The following is an 11361-nucleotide window of genomic DNA, read 5'->3' as shown; positions in this document are numbered from 1 at the left end:
AGAGAGTGTTTCGGGAGTGAGGAGAGGTGATTGATGCCAAGCTTTTTTTTTTTCTTCTTCTTCTTTTTTTCTTTTCTTTTCTTTTCTTTTCTTTTCTCTGAAATGCCATGGGGGTGCTGTCAAGGGGATCCCAACGCAGCACCGGCCAGCCAGGGGGAGGTGTACAGCACTTAAATGGCCGAAACACTGGTGATCCCTGGTGTGCTGCTGACGACCCGTGGCATTTGCGGAATTAACATCTTTCCGTTTATTATCTTGCCCTAATAAAGAATACAACATATATCAATTAAAAATACAATATTGATCCAATATTAATGACATACAGCAATTACAGTCCTCAGTATGAAAGGAACAGATAAGTTTTAAGTTTGGATTTCTTCTTCTTCTTCTTCTGGTTAAGTCTGCCTCCTTCAATAGCCTGAAGATTCTTGCAGACTGGTGCTATTTACATTATAATACAATTTGAATGACTCTGTAGATGACAGTTCCCTTTATATATATATATATATATATATATATATATATATATATATATATATTCACAACAGTAGGTCAATATAAAAACTCCGTTAGAGACGTAAATTTGACGAATTTTCGCCCATAGGGCTTTGTCAAGTCAATACATTTGACATTCTATTTTGAAGCAGATACATAAATCAAAATAAAAGATGCGTCGTCAGTGGTAGCGCGTCCATAACAAAATGCGCACAAGTAGCGCACAAGGGCGCACATACACAAATAGCGCACAAGGTAGGACGTCACAAAGAAAACTAGGAAGGTAAGTAAAATACAAGAAGCGTACAAAATAGGACGTCACAAAGAACAAAGAGAAAACACGTCACAAAGCAAGGAGGTAGAAAATTGCAGATGAGAGAGAGAGGGGGGGGGGAGAAGGAAACGAAGATAAAAAAGAAGGATTATTCCCTAACGGGGAAAGAACGGAAAGAAACATTCAGTCTATTGGGTTCAAGGCAGCCGAGGCGACGGATTAGTTATTCTTCTTGTAGTTTGCGGACTTCGTCTGTCCCACCATGACAGGTCGTCATTACACCGATCTTCAGGTGATTAATGGTGTGCCCGGGCAGGTTGAAGTGCTGGGCCACTGGAAGTCCCGGTGTATTGAGCCTTACTGATCGGAGGTGTTCGGTTGCGCGATCTGCTAGTCTCCGTTTCGTCTCCCCTATGTAGATCTTGTGGCAGGCTGTACAAGTGATCGCGTAGATAACATTCTCAACGGTACAGGTGAACCGATCGCGAACAACCCAGGTGTATTTAGGGCCTTTGATGTGTGCTGCTCCATCCACATGACTGCATGTGTTGCACCTTCTCCTTCCACATGGTTGGGTACCGCATCCCAAATCTGCTTCAGACTGTGCCTGGACCTTCAACCTCGTGTGGACCAACAAGCTAGAAACTTTTCTTGTCGCCTTTTTGACAACCTGTTTAGGGTAGCCACGCCGTTCAAAGAAACCGGCCATTTCATGTGATTTCTGTTGGAAGTCTTCATCATCACTACAGAGACGGCGGAGTCTAGTGAGTTGGGAGAACGGTATTGAGCGTTTGCAGCTGGGTGGGTGAGATGATGAGTAGTTCAGATAGCAATGCGCATCAGTAGGCTTGTAGTGTACGCTTGTCTTTATCCGATCTCCTTCTAGGCTGAGTTTAATGTACATGCAGCCATGTGGATGGAGCAGCACACACCAAAGGCCCTAAATACACCTGGGTTGTTCGCGATCGGTTCACCTGTACTGTTGAGAATGTTATCTACGCGATCACTTGTACAGCCTGCCACAAGATCTACATAGGGGAGACGAAACGGAGACTAGCAGATCGCGCAACCGAACACCTCCGATCAGTAAGGCTCAATACACCGGGAATTCCAGTGGCCCGGCACTTCAACCTCCCCGGGCACACCATTAATCACCTGAAGATCGGTGTAATGACGACCTGTCATGGTGGGACAGACGAAGTCCGCAAACTACAAGAAGTATAACTAATCCGTCGCCTCGGCTGCCTTCAACCCAATAGACTGAATGTTTCTTTCCGTTCTTTCCCCGTTAGGGAATAATCCTTCTTTTTTATCTTCGTTTCCTTCTCCCCCCCTCTCTCTCTCTCTCTCTCATCTGCAATTTTCTACCTCCTTGCTTTGTGACGTGTTTTCTCTTTGTTCTTTGTGACGTCCTATTTTGTACGCTTCTTGTATTTTACTTACCTTCCTAGTTATCTTTGTGACGTCCTACCTTGTGCGCTATTTGTGTATGTGCGCCCTTGTGCGCTACTTGTGTATGTGCGCATTTTGTTATGGACGCGCTACCACTGACGACGCATCTTTTATTTTGATTTATGTATCTGATTCAAAATAGAATGTCTAATGTATTGACTTGACAAAGCCCTATGGGCGAAAATTCGTCAAATATACGTCTCTAACGGAGTTTTTATATTGACCTACTGTTGTGAATCTATACTTTCTTAGGACTCCGAGCAGAAACTAATTGCTGTTATATATATAATTATATATATATATATTGAAGTGATCATTTTCTCACTGAACGTGTCATGAAATCGTCGACATCTCTCGAGGTCGTTGATGCAGCAGGTGTTGATGCGTGGGAGACCTTTGGTTTTGGTTCGATGTATTTTCTTTGTCATCAATCTCACTTTGCTACTGACGAGGGAGTGATCTGAGTCGCAGTCTGCGCTGTGATAGCTCCGTGTGTGGAGAACACTGATAAGGTCTGTACGCTTGGTGATGACAAGATCAAGTTGGTGCCAGTGTTGAGACCGTGGATGTCTCCAGGAGACTTTGTGGCGTTCTTTACCTTTGAAGTAGGTGTTTGTCACACACAGACCACGATGGCAGCACAGCTCCAGCAGCCGCTGTCCATTTTCATTCATCTTTCCCGTGCCTTGGTGGCCGAGGCAGGAAGACCAGGTGTTGTAGTCAGCTCCCACTCTAGCATTAAAATCTCCTAGAAGATAAAGTCCTTCAGTGCTGGGGATCCTGGATATCATCTCATCCAATTCTTCATAGAACTGGTCTTTAGTCTCTGAGGTGGAGCAGAGTGTCGGTGCATAAATGCTGAAGATGTTGATGAAGCCCACTGTTGTAGACAAACGCAGAGTGAGTATTCTCTCTGTCCCGCCAGTTGGTGGTTCAATGGTGGAAACCAGAGAGTTCTTCACTGCGAAGCCCACCCCGTGCTGTCTTGGGTCGTCCTGTGACAGACCCTTCCAAAAGAAGGTGTAATTGGCTTCCTTGATAGAACCACTGTCTGCCAGACGGGTCTCCTGCAGACAGGCAATGTCAACATTTAGTCTTGATAGTTCCTTGTCGATAACCGCAGTCTTTCGGGCATCATTAATCTGTTCGATGTCGTTATTAAAACCAGGGCACATGGTTCGAACGTTCCAGGTTGCTAGCCGAAGAGTTGGAGTCTTCATTTTCACTTCTTAACTTCTCCTTCTTACATGGTGTCGACGTCTTAAGACGTCGCTGGAGTGTCTTCTCCAGAGTGCTACGAGCCTGGGCTGATGTGAAGTGGAGAACTTGTGCTGCCCACACGTCAAGTTCCCCCTCTCGGCGTTGCTGATGTAGTCCAAAGGAAAGGATGAACCAATACAATTTGGCACCAGCACAGCTGCAGGAGTTGCCGGAAGGTAACGCAATACGTTGCTCGACCGCCTTAGGGACTCCACTCCGGATTTCTGTAGGGTTTACTCCTTAGCCTTTTCTTCTCCCGAAGATAACCACAAGGCAGTGGGACCACGTGGCAGGTTGTACGAGGTTACGTGGTACTAGTAGCAGGGTTGATTATTCCAAATGACAATGATATTGATAGTAAATGGTGCCACCTTAGGGATACTATCTACTCCTCAGCCTTCTCTGTGTTCGGGAAGAAGGAACGTCGGAGCGAAGATTGGTACGAAACTCACTGGGATGTGATGCAATCAGATGTTGAAGCCAAGAGGAAAGCCCTGCTGGCCTACAAGCAGAACCCCATCTCTAGCACACACGATGTCCTAAGAACTGCTCGCAACAAGGTTCAACAGACTGCGCGCCGTTGTGCTAATGACTACTGGTTGAACCTGTGCCGCAGGATTCAGACAGCTGCAGTCAGCGGAAATACCAGGGACATGTACGACAGCATTAAAGCTGCAATCGGTCCCACCGCCATCAAGACTGCACCACTGAAGACAAAGACTGGAGAAGCCATCACAGATCAATGTAAGCAGCTTGAACGCTGGGTAGAACATTACCTGGAACTTTATGCAGCCCAAAATAAGGTAACAGATGCTGCCTTGGACACCTTACCTAGCCTTTCAATCATGGAGGAGCTGGATGCCCTGCCTACAAAAGAAGAACTCAGCAAAGCCATTGACCGTCTATCCTGCGGGAAGGCTCCTGGAAATGATGGTATCCCACCAGAAGTTCTAAAGAGCGGCAAGCCAGTACTACTGCAACATCTCCATGAGCTCTTGTGTCTTTGCTGGGAAAAAGGCCACGTACCCCAAGATATGCGTGATGCCAGTATCATCACTGTCTACAAGAACAGGGGAGACCGCAGTGACTGCAACAACTATAGAGGCATCTCTCTCCTAAGTGTTGTGGGAAAAGTCTTCGCACGTGTAGTTCTGGCACGCCTGCAGAGTCTTGCCTCCCGGGTGTATCCAGAGTCACAGTGCGGCTTCAGGGCAGGCCGATCTACAGTAGACATGATCTTCTCACTACGCCAGCTGCAGGAGAAGTGCCGTGAGCAGCAAAAGCCGCTGTACATTGCCTTCATAGATCTGACGAAAGCCTTTGACCTGGTCAGCCGAAGTGGACTCTTTAGTCTCCTGCAGAGGATTGGATGCCCCCCGAGACTGCTCCAAATTATCATTTCCTTTCACGAGAACATGCAAAGTAGAGTCTGCTACAACGGGAGAACTTCTGATGCCTTCCCTGTGAACAGCGGTGTGAAGCAAGGCTGTGTCCTCGCACCGACACTTTTCGGAATCTTCTTCTCCATGCTCCTTCAGTACGCCTTTGTTGACTGCACAGAGGGAATCTACATCCGTACCAGAGCGGATGGGAAGCTATTCAACATCGCCCGACTGCATGCCAGAACCAAAGTTAGAGAGGTTCTTATCCAAGAAATGCTGTTCGCTGACGACGCTGCTCTGGTATCGCACACAGAAGCGGGATTGCAGAGGCTTGTTGATTGTCTGTCCCATGCCTGTAACGAATTTGGACTAACCATCAGCCTGAAAAAGACTAAGATCTTGACCCAAGGCACTGACTCTCCTCCAGACATCTCCATTAATGTCACACATCTGGAAGAAGTGGACTCTTTCACCTACCTTGGTTCAGCAATCTCCAGTTCCCTCTCCCTTGACAATGAGATAAGCAATAGGATAGGGAAAGCTACTGCAGTCATGGCCAAACTGAACAGGCGCGTATGGAACAACAGTCAGCTGACCAAGAACACCAAGCTCTGCGTTTACCAAGCCTGCGTCCTCAGCACCCTGCTATACGGCTCTGAGTCCTGGGCAACATATGCTAGCCAGGAGAAGAGGCTCAACACCTTTCACCTCCGTTGCCTCAGACGACTCCTGCACATAAAATGGCAGGATAGGGTGACAAATGCAGAGGTCCTCCAGCGTGCCGGCATTCCCAGCATGTTTTCACTCCTCAGCCAGAGACGCCTGAAGTGGTTGGGTCATGTGCGTCGAATGGAACCAGGTCGCATCCCGAAGGACATGCTGTATGGAGAGCTAAGCAAGGGGTCTCGTCCCATGAGAAGGCCGCATCTCCGCTTCAAAGATGTGTGCAAACGTGACATGAAGACGATGGACATCAACACCAACACATGGGAAGGTGTAGCTGAGGATCGTCCGCTATGGAGAGGCACCGTCAGGGAGGGCGTTCAGAGAGCTGAAGCTGTAAGGCATGTACAGCAGACCGACAGGAGAGCTAAGAGAAAGGCACGGGCAGTCTTAGTATTGGCCCCAACAGACTTCATCTGCTGCAAGTGCTCTAAGGATTGCCATTCAAGAGTGGGGCTTTACAGCCACTCAAGGCAGTGCAAACTTCTTGCCTAGCTAGTGCTACGCCATCGTTTCTCGAGACGAATGGATGCCAACCATATATATATATATATATATATATATATATATCCCTCGTGTGGGAGGATGGATACACAACCCCCCTTCTCTCCAGTCTCCACCTCCATAAACTTAGTAGGGACACAGTGAAGAGGCATATACGGATCATGAAGAGGTGACAGATTTTACCATGAATATTTAGTTTTCTCGTTTGTTTGTTTTTTTCATTCCACCAAAGTGTGCACCAGATCGATCAATTTCAATCCTTACACCCCTTTCTTTACACCTCCTTCGGTCCACCTTCAAGATGCATACGCGGATCAAGAGGTTAAAATATCATGATTTAGCGATTCACAATGCCTCTGAATTTTGTATTTAAAAATTTTGCAAATATTCCGTCAAAGCGTGCGCCAAATCGTTCAATTTCAATTCTAAAAAAAATGCAAAAGCTCCCTCTGTGGTCCACCATGTAACGGCACATTTTGGTAAATTGGCACATTTTGGTAAATTACCAAAATGTGCAAGTTACCAAAATGTGCCGTCACTATGTCACGGCACACTTTGGTAACTGCACATTTTGGTAATTTACCAAAATGTGCCGATAGTGCACCTATACCTGACGGGATCAATTGTTACCAAAATGTGCAGTTAAAAGTGGATTTGCCTGCACATTTTGGACAATCTGCACATTGTGGTAACTGAACTAAAAACCGATGGATGGGCTTGAGATATATGATACGGTCAAGGAGTTAAAAGAAAACTGTACTGACATTTTCTACTGCATGCCTACTACTGGAAAGAGAGGATTGTAAAACCCAGGATAAGCCTGTACTGATTTTTTGAAAAAAAATGAAAACGAGCAAGCCATGGAACGATCCACACAATTTGGCCTACGTCACAGGTGCTCTTGGTGCACAACTCCGACATTAGCAAGACGAACTACATAATGCCAATTTACTGATGAATTCTCACACGAAGTACTGCAAAAGCTGTTATCTAGTATAATTGCAATATGGAGCTATAATAGACATGTTAAACAATATCTATTAATCTTTAAAAGCAATCTCTTCAACAGCTTTTTATTTGATAAAACTTGTGGGGAAATTCCAGATATGCAAAATGAAATTGGGATAGTTATCCGAACGTGCTGCCCATAGAAGACTGTGTGTAAGTAACGTTACGCATTGATGATCATGATCGAGCGATGGTTCGCCAGTTCAAACTATCTAACGTAGATGATACGGCACGCACGATTTACGCTTAGTGAGATGAAAACGGTACCCAGTACACATAGACTCTGAAATACTAGAACTAGGACTAGGACTACTGAGCAGTCAAGGAGTAGGTTCTACGTGGCAGTCCAAGTTTTGATGAGTAGGCCCTACACTCACTCACCGTCGACATTGCAGCTGTAGGCCCTATGTGCACAGCGCTAAGGCACAGCATAACGTTACATACCCCTGCTGCCAGAACTTGAAGAAAGTCCAGACGAAAGTCCAGACTCCAGATCTAGATCTGGACCCTTGTCCTGCAGGCACTGTTGTTCCTGTGCTGGATTTTTCAGGTAAGGTATCTGCTTTATGGATTTCCGATGTTTTGTAGTCGAGATAAATCTCATAGTGGTGTTATTTACACCAAGGACTAATGAGATCTAACAGTTTGTTTCAGTAGGCCTACTAGGACCCATATCTCGGAAGAGTGGCCTGACCACGTAGATTCTAACACAGTGTCGCCGCTTCGCGATCCCAGCGCTGGTTACGTGTAGGTATAGTGCTAGCGTACTTCCGTATCCATGTAGATATCTCAAAATTCACCTTGCCAAATGGCACCAAACTCACAGGAAATACTTTATGATTCATATCCAACAGCTCACGTTAATTGGAAACAAATCACATGTCGGGAAGCGTAAGTGCAGATGTCGACTTTCCTGTCGGCGTCGCTAAAAATAATCTGCTCTACGACTAACACGAGTGATTGCGGCCAGGCCCTACCTACCTGCTGCGCACGCATAGACTGACGTTAGCCATTTAATATCATGAGACAAATCTTTCAAGTAATCGGGGGCAATAAATAAATTTACAAATTATTTGTGGTAAGTTGAATGAAAAATGTAGTTCCTATATCACACAAGTCGCAAAAATCATTACACTTTTGAGTTTAGTTCTCGCGTAAATTCCCCGTTCGCACAGTACTAGTCGGCTAACTTCAGTTCTAGATTGTGCATCTTGCGTTCGCCAAGATCTCTCGCGAAGAGTGAGTTTTTTTTTTTGAGTGACGACTTGAAAGTCGACGTCAATATTGATACTTCTCGATTTCTGATTTCGTTCAAATATAAGAGAATACTTTGAAATATGCTATGAAGTATATCCTGTAATTTTGGTGCGATTTGGTTTACTGAAATTTGAGATATCTACATGGATAGAACAGTACACAAGCGCCGCCTGCTAGCTAAATTAGGCCTAAGCGTCGTCTGCTACTCGATACGAATTAACGCACGCGTATGCGAGCACTTGTAATCAGTAATAGTGAGAGCACCTGTGACATCATAACATCCGGGCTCGTCAGCTCATTAGCATAATTCTCACCTAAAAAGTTCCATTTTAACATTAAATTACGGACTTAATCGTTATGAAATTTTGATTCTGTTTGCACCGCTGGGTCTTTTAGAATTAAAAGAACAACATATAAAAATATAAAAAACCGGTACAATGCCCTTTTAAGGTGATATGGTCCTGCAGTAAAGACAGGCAAGACACTTATTTAGCTCACCCGAGCTGAAGGCTCGAATGAGCTATTGCGATTGCTTTTCGTGCGGGTATGCTGTGTGACATGCGTGCCAGGTGCGTGGGGCTGACAACTAAGTGAAGGAATTCCTCTGAAGGAATGGCAGAAGTACCACAAAATGTCATTAATTTGGCCGCATACGGGGACTGCGAAAAATATGCGTGGGAGTTGCCTGCGAGGTGCTGCCGCTAAGGGCCTCCTACTTGCGTTCTGCGTGTACCTCTGCGGGCAATTCCCACGACTCACCAGGAAAAAGTTTTGGTCATGCTGTAAACTTAGCTGCGGGTAAATCGGACTTGCGTGTGCACCTCCCGGCAAATACAGGCGAGATACGCGCTAGGTACCGTCAGGTGCGGACCAACTGCGAAGAGCTCCGGGTAGCAAATTTGCTTCCCCGCAAGTCAAACTTTCCCAGATACGGTATTACAAGGCCTTGAGCATGTTCAAAATATGTTTCGAGTGAGTTGCGGGGGTACACGCAGAACACCAGCAGAAGACCCTTACCGGCAGCACCTTGCAGACAACTCCAACGCAGGTACTTCCCAGTATGGTAGCCCTCCCTTTTTGAAACCGACCGCGTATACATTGGCGCACAGAGCGCTTAGTACGCACTTCACTGCGCGCAGAGCACATAAAAATGGATTGGCTTTGACCGTTGATGAGGATGGTGTGGGAAAACGCGAAAATTCACTGTTCATTAATGGTTTTAATCAAGGACAAAATTTCGAATGAATATTTTCACCGAATCGTAATGTAATGTCTATGGAAGTTTCTAAAAAGCTTCGTACAACACGGTGTTCAATACAACTCGGTTTGCGTGCATTGTCAATGCAAAAACAGCGGTCAATCTCAATAAGGAGCTTTACCGCGGGGAGCTGAAACGAGGCCACGCAAGTTCGACGGCGATATTTTTGCACTGAAACTTCGAATCAAAAAGGGAACAACGGTATTTGATAGTGCTGGATTTTCTCAATCACGTAGGTCAAGTTTTGTACGTGAATTTCAGTGTTAAATATTCTTACCAAGCAAATAAACATTAGGCGGTCGATGAGTAGTAGGTCCAACCATACCCGTAAGTAGCTCGTAACAGAAAACGGATCGGTTTCAAAGTTCTCGCGCAGGTCAAACGGAATACACGCAAGTAGAAGGTAAGTAGCACGCGTCTAGCAAATAAGACACAAGTGCGAAACTCGTAAACATTCTTGTCCGCCCGCAGAAAATTTTCCTGCGTGCTGAAAAATCCCTACTCGCAACAAGCCCGCGTAGCTTGCCCGGAAAGGTGTGACACGGCCTGTCTTTCCGGGCAAGCCTTGCGTGCGACTTGCGAAGAACAATTTTTACCACCCGGAGGTTCTCGCAGATGACCTGCACGTAACAGTACCTAGCACGTATCTCACCCGTAGTGGCCCGGAGGTGCGCACGCAAATCCTTTTTACCCGTAACCATGTTAAGGCCCTGTCACACCTTTCCGGGCAAGCTACGCGGGCTTGTTGCGTGTGACTGTGAGGATTTTTCAGCATACCGGACAATTTCTGAGGGCGGACAAGGATTTGGGTGAGTTGTGCATGTGTCTTACTTGCTGGATGCGTGCTGCTTATGTTCTTCTTGCGGGCATTCTGTGTGACCTACGTGCCAGGCGCGTGGGGGCTGACAACTCAGAAATTCATCTGAAGGAATGGCAGAAGTCCAACAGAAATGACAGAATGTCATTATCTTGGCCGCGCTGACCGCATACGGGGACTGCGAAGTACCTGCGTGGGAGTTGCCTGCGAGGTGCTGCTCAAAACTTGGCTGCAGATAAATCGGACTTGCATGCGCAGCTCCGGGCAACTACGGGCGAGATAATTTTCCTGCGTGCTGGAAAAACCTTACTCGCAACAAGCCCGCGTAGCTTGCCGCCCGGAAAGGTGTGACACGGCCTTTATAGGCTGCCGAACTCATTCGGTAGGGATAAAAACCAACAGCACTTACAATTTGTTTTTGTGATGATTGTGGAGGAGCAGAAAGTTACCAAAATGTGCCGTCAATGTCCTGCACATTTTGGTAAATTTACCAAAATGTGAAGTTACCAAAATGTGCCGTAACACACCTCCATAAACGTTAATATAGTAGGCTTACAAAGTGAAGACGCACACGCGGATCCAGAAGTGACAGATAAGAAGATTTAGTCATTCACATAGCCCTGAATAATCTTTTTTTTTCATATTTTTTTGTTTGAAATTTTCAAACGTGTGTGTGTGTGTGGGGGGGGGGGTACCATCGACCTTGACCCCCCCCCCCCACGGGCCTCAGCGATAAAAGGTCTGACACCTTCCCTTAAAAATCCTGGGGCCCGTTGCATAAAATTTACAATTATGGTAACTTTGCCATCCAGTGGTAACTACCATGGCAACAATACTCAACAGCCAATCAAAATCAAGAATTCCATGGAAGTTACCACTGGATGGCAAAGTTACCATAATTGTAACTTTTATGCAACGGGCCCCTGTTGTT

At 46.0% G+C, this 11361-nt stretch overlaps 1 protein-coding gene across 1 annotated transcript; it reads right to left on the bottom strand.

Moving 5' to 3' along the window:
- Positions 1 to 1852: 1852 nt before the first annotated feature.
- LOC140241991 (craniofacial development protein 2-like) lies at positions 1853 to 3441 on the bottom strand. Its single transcript, XM_072321734.1, has 2 exons — positions 2547 to 3441; positions 1853 to 1947 (listed from the first exon to the last, which is right to left on the bottom strand). Exons 1-2 carry the CDS (start codon positions 3439 to 3441, stop codon positions 1853 to 1855), a joined length of 990 nt encoding a protein of 329 aa, XP_072177835.1.
- Positions 3442 to 11361: the final 7920 nt, after the last annotated feature.

This window comes from Diadema setosum, chromosome 18, assembly GCF_964275005.1.
Source record: "Diadema setosum chromosome 18, eeDiaSeto1, whole genome shotgun sequence".
Taxonomy (NCBI): domain Eukaryota; kingdom Metazoa; phylum Echinodermata; class Echinoidea; order Diadematoida; family Diadematidae; genus Diadema; species Diadema setosum.
This window is presented reverse-complemented; position numbering and strand designations above follow the sequence as displayed.

Excerpts from the sequence above, each read along its gene's own strand:
- LOC140241991 (XM_072321734.1), bottom strand. The coding sequence starts at position 3,441 with ATGAAGACTCCAACTCTTCGGCTAGCAACCTGGAACGTTCGAACCATG. Across the intron at positions 1,948-2,546 it reads ACGATTTCATGACACGTTCA|GTCGTCATTACACCGATCTT; the intron begins GTGAGAAAATGA and ends CCACCATGACAG.